Genomic DNA, 14,066 nt, shown 5'->3' on the forward strand with positions numbered 1-14,066 from the left:
ACTACGCTACGCAAAGATTACGAAGTTACTTAGATTGATGTTAGGAGAGTCAAGGGGGGAACACCATACCTACATAGAAGAACCACTGTTCACTGACTTTCTAAGGTCTAACCTTTCACTCCCCTACTGAAAAGGGGCAAGGCCGCTTCGCACCACTAATAGACTACTTAAGATTCAATTCAAAAGGCCCTACTTAGTTTTGCAAGCTTTTGTCATTGTCAGTCAACTAAGTAGGGCCTGAGGCCCCTTGCGAATTCGTAAATCTGAGGAGCTTGCTGTAACAAAAGGATGGTCCTCTATGTCTTTCATTATTTTCGGAAGGGAAAAAATAGAAGTACCCCCATCATGGTGAATCTCTCCTTGTGATCGGGATGAGGTAGATGCCTAAGTTCAAGAAGCTATGAAGAATGGTAAACTCTGAAAGAAAAGATGGAAAGAGGGGAGTCGGCTGATAAAGATGGACAATAAAGATCGCATCATATCAATTTTTCGGCCTCTTCATCGAAAGCGGCTTCCAATTGTTCAGAAATTCTCAGCTATATGGGGGGCTTGGATGGTGAGCAAAAACAATTGATGAAGAAGTTGGTCAACTTTCACATGAAAGAAGGTAAAAGAATGAGAGTTCGTGCTATTGTTTATCAAACTTTTCATCACCCAGCTCAAACTGAACGCGATGTAATAAAACTTATGGTTGACACTGTAGAGAATATAAAGCCCATATGCGAACTGGAAAAATTAGGAGTCGCTGGTACTATTTATGATGTCCCTAGGATTGTAGCCAGGGATCATCAACAAACCTTAGCTATTCATTGGATCCTTGAAGCAGCTTTCAAACGATGTATAAGCTACAGGATACACTTAGAGAAATGTTCATTTGCTGAGATACTGGATGCTTATCGAAAGAGGGCAATTGCACGTAAGAAAAGGGAGAATCTTCATAGACTGGCTTCCACCAATCAAAGGTTCGCGCATTTTAGATGGTGGTAAAGTGAAACCACATAAAGAGCTCTTCCTCATTCTGTAAGATATGGTTTGAACCTTTTTCTTTTTGTTTGAATCTTCATATAGAAAGCCGACCTTCCTCATACTCCTCCCTTCATTCATTGAGTTGGAGGAATCCATAGGAGGCCCGCCCGTTATGCATTGCATGAAAGAACCTTTCTTCGTATGACTTATCTTTTGCCTAAGGTCAAATGAATACAAAAGGGAGATCAATAAAAAATGGGCCATGAATGAAGAAGTGGTGGCCTTTCACCCTATTTCTAGTGACTCGGGGAGCAGATCGGATAAATGCACTTCAAAGGGAGGGAAGCTAGGTATCCCATGTTGGTATGGTCGGCATAAAATATTTTGAAGTTAGGTAAAAAAGAAGAGGGAGAGAGAGAGAGAGAGCAGAATAGAACCAATAGCCCCGAATTATGTCAGGGGAAGAGAAAGAAAAGTAAGGACTCTTCTTTTCCGCTTACGCATATAGGCTGTGAAAAAGAAGTCCACTTTTCTAATAAAGAAATAGAATGATTCATCTACTTTGTTAATAAGGTAATGGAACGAACTTCAATTCGTAGGATGCCGCCGTTTGCTAAGATGTGCTTCCACATCGTGAGCTTTAATGAATAAGTCGTTGAATCCCTTAAAGGTTTGGGGCAGGAGTATCGGCGACAAGTCGTCCTGAAGTTATTCATGCACATCTTGAGGAGCTCTTGCTAAGTAAACTTCTGGGGACAGGCAAAAGTAGGGGCTCGTCACCTTGCAATGAACTCTGTGACAGGTTCCTTATCCCTTTGCTTGGTCTGGAGTTGTTCGGGCACTCCAACCCTTCTTTGTGTATTGCTGAACTGCTTCTTGAACTCTGAGACCCTTGCTTCCCAAGTCGAGATCGACTCTTCAGAGAGGTGGGCGTACCATGTAAAGGCGGGCCCCTCCAATGATTGTATGAAGAGCCTAAGGCATAGTGTCCCATTCTACGCTACTGACCCAAATCTTACCAGGGAATGCGCATTGACTCATTCTATCTTGATAAGGATATTTCAAATTCGACGAAATGAAGCACGGAGTGCCCACCACTCATTCATCATTTAGACAATTCACCTCTCTCCCAGTCGTCTGGGTTCATCGTTCAATCAATCATTCGTACGGGGAATAGAAAGGGGTCATAGTGGCTTTTATGGGTAGAATGCTCCTCCAACTCTCCTAATATGGCTGGTTTTTCGTTTGATTGCTGCCAAATCTTTCTTTAATGGAGGTTCATCCTGACCACCAGATCCTTCTTCTTCTAAGTCTTACACAGCTATAGTGAAAAAAACTCTCGTCTGCCACCTTTACAACATAGGTCCCTTACCTTTAAAAAGCCCGATCTCTCATCAAGGAGAGCCGGGTGTGTGGTGTGCTTCACTTATGATGAGATTTACAGATCAGTAGATCCATTACGCTTTTCTTTGATAGAAAGTTATCCTCAGGCCGTCCCTCTGTAGATGAGATTAGACCTCATGTTTGCACTCACTGGATGATGAACAACGAAGTTCATATTGAATTACTCGTTCCAAGACATGTTATTATGAAGTTCTTATCACATGAACATTTCATTCAAGCTTGGACCAGGGAATCTCTCGTCATTAAGGATTATTATTTCAAGTTATCTAGGTCTCCTTGGTTTGATCCGCGGTTTGACTCTTATGTTGCACCACTTTTGATCTCTCTCCCAAACCTTCCCATTAATTTCTTCAATCCAGACTACCAACAATCTATTGCAGGGGTGATATGATAGGTAGGGTTTTGAGATTTGATGGCCCGTAGCTTACAACATTTTATGAGAAGGGCATGTAGCTTGATACAATCTAAAGCTAGCCAGTTGCTTACTTGCGTATGAAGAAAAGGGCAGACGGATTCAACCATTCCCATCCCTCATCAGGGTCCAGCTTGGCAAAGATTTTGATGCGCATGACAGAAGAGAGAGAACAATTAGATGAGAAGAGACTTCGTGCCATGAAACATGTCCTGGTCTACCTGAAAATTCTCGTGCATTCCAAAATAAGGTAATGTAATATAGAGAAATTTTTTCATAGGGGAGAAAGTCTTCAAAAAGATTCTTTCCTGATGTGAACCTAATCCAAGAGGGAAACTCCATTTTGTTCTCTCTCTCTTTTGTCATGCGCATCATGGCTGGGTGAGTTGGCCCATTGCGAATTAACCTCATTGGTTCCAATCTGATCATGCACTTTTTTAAGATGCGGAACCCGCCTCTTCAAAATAGGGGTCAATTTTTCGTAGGGGGGTAAGGAAGGTGCCGAGGTCAACATAGAAAGGGGTCGATAGTCTTGTCTTCTAGGCTTTTCTGAACTTCCCTTCGCCTTTCTGCCCATGAAATCCTTTTCTTCTGATTTTTCCCAACGATATATCCCCATTCTTTAGTATTGAAGCATATATTAGTTCCAGAGAATCATCCGAACATTTTGGGATACGGTTGTCAAATGGGGGAAGAGGAATGAGAGGCGTCCCTAAGCTTTCCGACTCACTAGTAGGTAACGAGGGGATGTCTAAAAAAAGGGTAATTTCATCTGTTGATGCATTTGTTCGGATAAATTCTTCCTCCTTCACCTTTTCAACCCACCCAACCTAAAAAAGCGAATTTGCCTCCTCCTAGTAATGAATTGAGCGGCAGCAAGGGGGTCCGGTTCCATAGTGATTTCGTCTGCTTTTGGAACTTCGATTCCTGGGGACAAAGAAAGTGACTTTGGATTTTTTAATTCTTAGAACCTCCTTCTTCCAATAGATGGGGGTAGGCATCTTTCTTCGAGTGGTAGTGCAAGCTCAGATGGGGTTAGCTCTGGCAGAAGGTCCTGGATTAGTTTGTACCGGTGTAGGTTCTTGAGTAGTGACTTGCCCCCCTTGATGTTGTGGCATTGGATTAGTATAGATATTAGTAGCTTCAGTAACATTGGAGACTTTAATTAAGGTATGCCTTAACTTCATTCCAATTGATACGATTTTAATCATTCATGTCATAGATGACATTACGCAAAGTAGGACACTCTTCGATGGTATGGCTTGCGTATCGGTGAAATGGATAGATTTTGAAATAGTCGAGACCAAGAGGCCAGGGGAGTGGTTTCTCTCTGGGCAGAGAAATGACTTTCCAGGCTAGAAGGATGGAGAATAGGGTAGGAATGGATAGGGGTAATGGCGGGTAGTGAGCTCTATTGGGTCCCCAGGGTCGCTTGGGAGCACCTTGTTGCTATTGGGGATTATAATTGGCCGGAGGCGCTGTAATGCCCTGAAATCCCTAATGTGGTTTAATGGCTGGATTAGTAGACCGGGAGAGCCATAACTGTTTAATTATGCCATTAACAGATAATATGCATGTTTATGTGAATTATATTATAATATGATGGTATATGCATGCATGTGGGTCCACATTTGACTATTATGATATTTTGGTAATTTGGCCTGTTGGCGGCATATTTGTATATTTGGGTGCATATTATGATTTGTGAATGAGATCCCATTATTATGGAGATTTATTCGAGCTATTCGGCATGAGACGGTCTTATATTATGAATTAGCGGTTTTGTCATAACGGGGGTCTTTTATTGGGATATTGAGTTATGAGAATGTTATTTGATGATAAATTGGGAGTTATTGAAATCAGGATGAAAGTTTTGACTATAATGTCCCCGGGGGTGTTTTTGGGACCTCGAGCACTAGGTTTTATTTAAGGTTACTTAGGCTTGAAGTAGCTTGTCAGATAGAACGTACGTTAGAAAACCTCTCGTTCTTTCCCGTTAGTTCATTTTTACCGTTCGAAGCATTTTCGAAGATATCTCGAGTTCTAGGAGTCGGAATCAAGTGAGAATCGAGGCATAGTGATCCTAGGAAAGATTAGAAGCTTCTTGACCGAAGGATTTGACAAGAAACAACCCAATCAAAGGTAATCTAAGTTTTAAGTTTTGAGTTTTTGGAGTTTCTAAGCTTCAAATTGGCTTTTGTGAATCGTTTAGTTGTTGGTTCATTTGAGCCTTGGGATTTGATGGTTTTGGATCATTGGGAAGCTTGGGAACTTTGATTTGATGATTTGGAAGTGTTTAGGTATGATTTGTAGGGTTTTGGATGAAGGAGAACGTGTTTGGGGATGGCTCTAGGTTGGGGGTCGCGGCCCTGTTCTTGGGCGTCGCGGCCCTAGCTCGAAGAAGCAGGTGGAGCGATTTTTCCTTTGCTGGGTGCCGTGGCCCTAGGTGTAGGGCGTTGCAGCCCTTGCTCCTGGAGTGGCTGGGGGCCACAACCCAAGGTGTTAGGGCCACAGCCCTTGGACAGGTTTGAGCTTGTTTGAGTGTTTTGGCCCCGGGAACTTGGTTTTAGGCCTCGGGATTGTTCCTACTACCCGGATTAGTGGGGATTGATGTCCCGAAGGCTAGGTTTTGGTTTGGGAACCTTTGTTTATCATTTTATTGATAGTTTCCCATCATTGGTTATGACTAGGTGACCGCTAAAGGACTAAAGTTAGATCGTTCTCAAGGGTCGTTCTTTTATTCATTCTTGCTCGAATCAGAGGTAAGAAAACTGCACCCCATATGTGACATCCATGGTTGACCTTGAGGCATGTTCATTGTGTAAATGTGGACATGGATTGATTATTGAATGCTTAGCAAATCTTGCTCACTTGTGCATGGTACTGACTAATTAGTCAGATTTGGAAAATGTGTCAGTATCAATCGTGAAGCTGGGACTTATTAGTCAAGTTCGGCAGTGGTACTGGGTACTGGTCACACAGTGCTGACTTATAAGTCAGGACGGCCTTAGCGTGTTCAACGCAAGCCAATAAAGATTAGATCTAATCGACATCTGCATTAAATGACTTAGAAGAGCGTTAATGCCGGACCAACCTCAAGTTCGATGAAAACTAAAAGCGCTTGTGTGACTTACCCATCAATCTCTCATCTATTTAAGCTAGTAACTTACCCAGCAGTCACTCAACTGTTTAAGCTAGTGACTTACCCAGCAGTCACTCAACTGTTTAAGCTAGTGACTTACCCAGCAGTCACTCATTTGTTTAAGTTAGTGACTTACCCAGCATCACTCATCTGTTTAAATTAGTGACTTGCTTGTCAGTCACTCATTATGGTTTACCAGAACCTTAAGTGATATTCACTCATCTGTTTAAGAGCTATAAGCTTTGTGTGATTATAATAATAATCAGATGTTTATATCTATATGTATTATTGTGTTTTCTTGCTTGGCCTTGGCTCATGGGTGCTATGTGGTGCAGGTAAAGGAAAAGAAAAGCTCACCCAGCCTTGAGTGGAGAGCTTAGGTGGTGATGTGTACATATGCAGCTGCTTGACCACCACGGCCAAGGAGTTCTCAGTGGAACTAGGGGGTTTACCCTATTTTTTCCGCTTAGGTCGGCGGGTTTGTAAATTTGAAACAGTAATGACCATTTTGAGTGTAAATAACTTGTAAATGTTTTTGATGGGCCCATGAACAGTTTTATGTATTTAATAAAATATATCCTTTTCTTTTTATTGGTTTTTCACCTTAGCCTGTTTATAACACTTAGATGCACGTTTTTAACCAAAGGACTCGGGTAGCGGGTCATATTTTTGGTTCATCGTTCACCGTAACTGTTCTGGGGTAACCAGGGCGTTACAGGCGCTGCGTTGTTATAAGTGGGTCTGGGCAGAGCCTGCGCTGGGTTTTGCAGTTGGGTAAGGAGGGTTTTGAGGTTTTTGAGTGGGTTGGGGCCGGGGCCGACCCCCTGGATGGCTTACTGATTTCGGGTGCTATGTTGTCTCTGTGCATTCTGCTGTGCTTGAACTGCATGAATTAGATCCGGAGGTAACCTCTTGAGCTGGCTGCTAGGTTCTTAGGGTATTCTTTGGCATGCCTTCTCCTCTATTAGAACAATTCCTAAGGAAAGTGATAGACCCGTCTTTTATACTCCTCTGCATGCGGGCAACTCTTTCAAACAGCTGAGGTAATATTCGGAAATCTCCTAGCACTATCGCTTCCTTGATGGACCCATGCAGGTTATCAATAACCATCAGTACTACATCTTCCTCTTTTATGTTCTGTTTTGTTTGCTTTAGCTGCTAAATTCTTCCATCAGTTAACAAAGGTAATGAATTCAAAATCAGGCTGCATTTTTTCATTCACCAAATCACAGAGATTGGTCTTCAAGCCTAGTGCAACTACTGGCTGGTGAATCTGTCAATCACATCGTCAAAACTATGTAGAGCATGTTGGAGGAGAGATGAGTTCCACTTGAGTGCTTCCCCTTCTAATTACTTTTGAGAAAGGTGTTTCAATAACCCAGACAAAGCCTCGGCAATCCCCACAAAAGGACATCAAGTGATGATATGGGTCGCCAACCCCATTGTATTTACTAAACTTTGGTATCTTGAACCCTTCCAGCAGAGGTACATCTGGATGTCGGAAAAAATCCTAGAATAATCGTTTACATCCGTATTGGTCTGCTCTACTACATCTTGTATTATTGCCTCAATCTCCATCTTTCTGAGAGGCTTCTCCATGGGGACCATAGAGCGATCATAGTATAACTCTTCACTAAGAGATTTATAAGCGCTTTCGAGGCCTCTCAGATTGCCCATTCATTAAATAAGGTGTAGGAGTTCTTTGCATCCGTAGAGGAGGCTCATCCATGATTGGGAATCAGAATGTGGGTCTTTGACTCAATGCCCCTCCATTGATCTTAGCTTGCTTCATTGCATTCATGAATTCTTTGTTTGATTCTTCGGGCATCTTCAGATCTGCTTGACATCATTTACCTCTACTCCAAGTATTTCGAAGTATGTTCCTCCTTTCGTGGTTCTTCAGGTGCATTATTAACTGAGCTCGAGGGCAGTGCGTTTTCCCCATTGATCACCATGACTTGTCGTATCGCTTCAGAGATTTTTAGATAATCCCCTCTTAGTTTTGAGTAGAGGGGCCCATTCTGAAAGATTCTTCTTCCTCTTCTACTTTTCCCCATCTTACTAATCATAATGGCAATCGGTCAAAGGTATCCCAAGTCAAAATTCTGGCAAACAGCAAGAAGTATCCATTCTTAACACAAAGAAACGCCAGCTTTTATAAATTTTTTATCTTAAATTATGCATGATTTACTGGGGTTGTCTTCCTTTCTTGGGAGTTAAGTGATGAGTTGGGTAAGCTTCCTAAGGGTATGGCTTCTCCGGGGGGACTAAGGACACACCCAACCAAACGATCGGTAAACGGGTCTCCTTTGGTACAATCTCCTCCGCCAAGTCTATCCCGTACGGTTGGTTATTTTCAAAAAGTAGTGCAATGAAAAGGCATTATGATGAACGAATTCCTTCATAGTCTTCATAGAGTAATTAGAGTAGAGAGAAATGGGAGTAAGCCTTTGGTATTCTATTCTTATTACTTAGTTCCTGTCTATCTCTATCTAGAATAATGGATCATCTGTGAAGCAGAGAAAGATCAGTCCAGTATTTTGAACTAGATTCATAAAATTCACATACAGAAAAAAAAAAAAAAAAAAAAAAAAAAGGTGAGGCTTGAGTCTACTTTCGATTACAAAAAAGTAGAGTAGAAAGAAGACACTACTCAATTCGAAGGTGACACCCCTTGCAGCCTTTATAAAGATTTCCCTTCTTTGCTTATTTTTTTGTTTCAAATAGGACTGGGACGGGTATAATCCGGTTGTAAAGAAAGAAACTGCCAGAGTGGGGGATTGTCATATCCTCCTCACTGACCCGAAAGAAGATGGCTTTTTCGCTAAGCAGGCCGGCAGAGAGGACACCAAATGCCTAAACAAGACAAAAACCTACTAATATGCTTAACACAAACTTTTTGATCCCCCTGTAGCACACGGGAATTGACCCTACGGATCGGAGACGAAGTGTTGAGGTCTCTTTAGTTTGTTATACCGGAGTGGTTCATCGTCAAAAGAACAACAATGGGTTGTAGCATTTCCTATTAATTTGTCTAGGGGATGTAAAAGAGGGCTTTCTTGTCTAAAGTCAGGGGCGAGCTTTCTCACTATACAATGACCACGATGAACGAAGGACCAATGACGAGCTATATAGATGATAAGAGAAGGAATCCCAACTATATTAAAAAAAGAAACTTAACGGACACTTTCTTTTTTTTCATCTGAATATGAAGGAGCTAAGACCATTCCATTGCTTTCTTTCGCCATGCATAAACTGCACCGGATAAGCTAATACAAAAATAATGTATAAAAATAGGGAACAGATACGCCCAATACATTAGAAAGTCATTGCCCATGGATAACGACATCAAAAAAGAAAATTACTGTAATAGTGGATTCGTAATTATGTAACTTTCCATTGCTCTATCTCCGATAGAATGCAGCCGCAAATGGAGACAGATATATAGAAAGTGTGCAGTGAGGGTGGTTGTAAATCATTAGGTAGTCAGCCTTTACTTAACTCGATCCAAGAAATGCCCAAAGACTTATGTTTTTCTTGGTTGGACTAACCCAACCGACGATTTCCGACAAGTCTTTCTTCATTTTTAGAGCAAGAACAAGTCTCTCTTCTTTTTTGGGGGGGAGCAGTCAAAAAGTAAACCACACAGAATTATTGTTCTAGAATGGCTATTCCTCACAATTTCTCCTTGTGATGTAGCAGAACCATGTCAATTAGGATTTCAAGACGCAGCAACACCTATGATGCAAGGAATAATAGACTTACATCACGATATATTTTTCTTCCTCGTTCTGATTTTGGTTTTCGTATCACGAATCTTGGTTCACGCTTTATGGCATTTCCACTATCAAAAAAATCCAATCCCACAAAGAATTGTTCATGGAACTACTATCGAGATTCCTTGGACTATATGTCCTAGTATCATCCTGATGTCCATTGCTATACCCTCATTTGCTCTGTTGTACTTAATGGACGAGGTAGTAATAGATCCAGCCATTACTATCAAAGCTATTAGACATCAATGGTATTGGACTTATGAATATTCAGACTATAACAACTCCGATGAAGAGTCACTCACTTTTGACAGTTATATGATTCCAGAAGATGATCTAGAATTGGGTCAATTACTTTTATTAGAAGTTGACAATAGAGTTGTTGTACCAGCCAAAACTCATCTACGTATTATTGTAACTATTATCCAAAAAATAGGCACGGGTGACGTGGCAGACGTTTTTAACACGTGGCTGACACCTGACAGAAGATCTGTTCGACCATCGACCAGTGAGATTCCCCTGGCGTAACATTTGAAGCTTTTATACGACCAGCCTGGTCGTATACTCCATATATTTAGAGATAATTTTGTACAATTGTAATCATATCCGAGATTATCTCCCATGATCCATGATGATCCGATTATTTAGGAAAGAATATCTGTAACTGATTCATGTAACCCTCCTTGAGCCTATAAATAGAGAGAAATAGCTCAAGGAAGGGACTTTTGGCTGATTTAAGTTTACGCTTTACAAGATAATTAAGGCGATTATCTTAGGATTGTATTGTTCATCTCTCTCAGGTTTTTGAAACTCAGAGAACCCTAGTTCTTTGATCACTCCTTTGAGAACTAATATCAATAATAGCTTAAGTGGGCGTAGGTCATTACCATTTTCGTGGGGCCGAACCACTATAATCTGTTGTGTCCTTTACTGTTTTTGCTATTAAATCTATTTCAACACATCCATTCACATCAAGCATTTGACTCCGAGTCAGTTGACCAAATCGAGGGTCAACATTCTGGTGCTTTCATTGAGAGCTTGATAGGAGATTTTTGAAGCATTAATGGCGAAAACAACAAAGAAGACTGGGCAGGCGACTGGCGCTGCACCATCTCAGCCTCCTCCTCCAAACATGGCTGAAAATGAACCACACTTGGAATTTAATGAGGAGGAACTGGACTCCGAGACGCTAAGAAATACCCTGGGGGTATTGCAAGATGAACTGGCCAATCTGAGGGCCAGTCAAGAAAGTGCTGCGGAGATTATGGCGCGGCAGCAGCAAGAGATAGAGCGACAGCGCCAGGAGCTAAGTGAAAGACAGGCGAAGATGGACCGTCGTCAGAGGGAGGCCATGGCAACCCTCGAAGCAGCCCTGCAATTGGCTAGGAATCAGGATGCACCTGCCTCACAGCCTGATCAACCCTCAAATGGGCCACCCCGAAGGGGTCCCAATCCTAGCCCTTCAGTCCAGCCGACAAGCCCTCAAAGGCCCGAGCAGCCACCAATGCCTCAGGATGATGTCCCACCAAGGGATCCTGAGATGCAACCTCCATCCCAGGCTGGTAGTGGCAATCCCCCACAGCCAAGGCAGAATAGGGTCGGGCAGTAGCCTCGTAGTCCTAGACGCCATAGGGGTGAAGAGCCAAACCCACCGAGCAGGGGCCAGCATCTTTCTGGCAACCGAAGGAACTCAGAGATAAGCTCTACGATCCGAGGCCCCCCACGGCAAGATAATGCACGGGGACCTACCGACCAACGTAGGCCACCCTCTAACGCTCAGGAATTTCCAGCCCGAGGGGGCAACCGAGGGGACAGTCGATCCCACCATAGCCAATCGAGGTTCAGAGATGGCCATGGTTACAATGAGGCCGACTCAGGCAGAGGAAATGCTGGTTGGAGAAACGAAGAGAGAGGTGGGGGCAGAAGCCCACCAGCTAGAGAAGACCAACAAGAGAGACATAATGCTGGGGGCAGCCCAGACAAAACAACATCTTTAACCGGCTCGAAGCAAGCGAGCAATGGCGAAGAGACGAAGACTTAAGGGATGTACTCAACGACCGTCGGGAACGGCACGACGAGTACATTCCCCCAGCAGCAGAGGCCCTGGTGATTCCTGACGCCGTGCAAGCCCAAATAGATGCCCTGAACCAAGTAGTACAGCAGCTGGTCGGGGGAAGAACTTATCATATCGAGTACAATAGGAGAAGGGGAACTCCTTTCCTTCAGAGGATAGCTGTGGCAGATACTCCCAGCAAGTTTAAAATGCCCACACTTCCGAACTTTGACGGGTATGGTGACCCGGTATCTCATGTCAACAAGTTGGAGATACAGATGGACATTCAAAAAGTGTCAGAAGATGCTTGATGCAGGATCTTTCTAGCAACACTTTCTGATGCTGCACAGGAGTGGTTTTTCAAATTCCCTCCTGTAAGTATTGTTTCTTGGGAGATATTCGTAAAGGAATTTTACGGACAATTCTATGCGATTCGTGTGCACCCAACTGAGGCGAACCAGCTGGTTGAGATACGCCAGCAAGAAGGAGAACCACTGAAAGATTACATCCAACATTTTATGCGAGCAGTTGCTGGAGCTAAAACAGTGGGAGATGAAGGCAAGATGATGGCCCTAACCGCAGGAGTTAGGCGTCGTACGCCTTTGTGGAGTAGCCTCAGAAAGCATGGGGTTAAGACTACCCAAGAATTCTTGGATCGAGTTGATCGATACATCAAGCTCGAAGATGCCATTGCCAGTGAGGGAAAGCCCCCAGGCAAAGATAAGGGGACTGCAGAACCCGCCAATGGGTCAAAACCCAACGACAACGGTAAAGGCAACGGGAACGGCAATGGCAACGACAAGAATGCGGGGAAGAGGTCCCATAATGAACCTTCCACCTCCGAGAATAAGTGCGCTCAGGGCAACCGTTATGAACCGCGGTTCACTAACTACACTGCCCTTGATGAGTCTCGAGGAGAGGTGTATCAGGCCACGAGTTCCAGTGTGCCTTACAAAAGACCCGCTCCCATTCGAAAGGATATTTCGAAAAGAGATACAACCAAGTTCTGTCGTTATCATAACGACTACGGACACGATATGAATGAGTGCAATTAGCTGAAAGACGAAATCGAGTTCCTTATCAAACAAGGACACTTGAGGAGATACGTACGGGCCTCGGGAACTTCCCAACGAGAGGCTCCAGGTGGCAACGAGCAGGCACCTGCACGCCAATGCTCGCCACCTTTGCAGCTTGATCCCGTAGCTGGCACTTTACTCACCATCTATGGAGGCCCGCACCTCGCGGGAAACAACAGAAATGCAAGGGAATGATATGCTCAGACCCTACGCCATGACCAGGACATCGAGATGATGACTGTGGAGGACCAGGCATCAAAGAAGGCTCGGTCAGAGGACGGTGAAATAACGTTCTCTGATAGCAACGCCCAGCATGTCCGGTTCCGGCATTCCAATCCGCTGGTCGTGGATGTTCAAATAGCCAACATGATGGTAAAGAGAGTGTTGGTCGATACAGGAAGTTCAGTAAACATCCTGTATAAATCTTCGCTGGAACGCATGAAGTTGTCCGTAAAGGACTTGGAGCCCTACAACCAAACAATTTACGGCTTCTCTGGTGAGGGACTCACCCCAACAGGGTCAATCAGACTTCCGGTAACAGCAGGTACAGCGCCTGCTACCAGGACATTACTCGCTACTTTCATAGTAGTCGATTGTCCTTCGGTGTACAATGTTGTAATCGGAAGGCCCATACTAGTTGACCTTCGGGCGGTCACCTCAATATGGCACCTGGCCATGAAATTCCCAACAGACGCAGGAGTAGGACGCGTGTTGGGAAATCAGAAGGAAGCAAGGGAGTGCTATAATGCCTCATTCACTAAGGCCAAGAAGGGAACGTCGAGGAGCACTCCCCCAGAGAGGTTGCAGATGGCCATTGATACACAAGCCCAATCAGGTGATGAGGTCACCAAATAGTGTGTTGCCCAAAGTGAGGATAGAGACTTAGATCCTCGCTTTGGGGATTTTGAGGAAGATGTTGGACCTATTGAGGACCTTGAGGAGGTCCAGCTTGATGAAGAATTTCCGACCAGAGTAGTAAAGGTCGATAAAAATTTGGAAGCAACAACAAAGCACGCACTGGTGGAATTTTTAAGAAAGAACCAGGAAGTTTTTGCCTTGTCACATAAAGACATGGCTGGGATAGATCCTACAGTCATCAGCCATGTCCTGAACGTTGACAAAAGCTTTCCACCAGTGCAACAGAAAAGAAGGCTGCTCGATAAAGACAGATCGAAAGCCTTAAAAGAAGAAGTTGAAAAACTGAAGGAGAATGGGTTCATCAGGGTGGCGTTTTATCCAT

General features: G+C 43.6%; 1 protein-coding gene across 1 annotated transcript; it reads left to right on the forward strand.

Moving 5' to 3' along the window:
* Positions 1–540: 540 nt before the first annotated feature.
* LOC133821351 (small ribosomal subunit protein uS7m) lies at positions 541–1,013 on the forward strand. The gene has a single exon (XM_062253697.1). It carries the CDS (start codon positions 541–543, stop codon positions 985–987), a length of 447 nt encoding a protein of 148 aa, XP_062109681.1. The 3' UTR covers positions 988–1,013.
* Positions 1,014–14,066: the final 13,053 nt, after the last annotated feature.

Source organism: Humulus lupulus, chromosome 3 (genome assembly GCF_963169125.1).
Source record: "Humulus lupulus chromosome 3, drHumLupu1.1, whole genome shotgun sequence".
Classification (NCBI taxonomy): Eukaryota; Viridiplantae; Streptophyta; class Magnoliopsida; order Rosales; family Cannabaceae; genus Humulus; species Humulus lupulus.

What these genes read in the sequence shown, in the direction of transcription:
- LOC133821351 (XM_062253697.1), top strand. Translation starts at nt 541, where the DNA reads ATGGGGGGCTTGGATGGTGAGCAAAAACAATTGATGAAGAAGTTGGTC.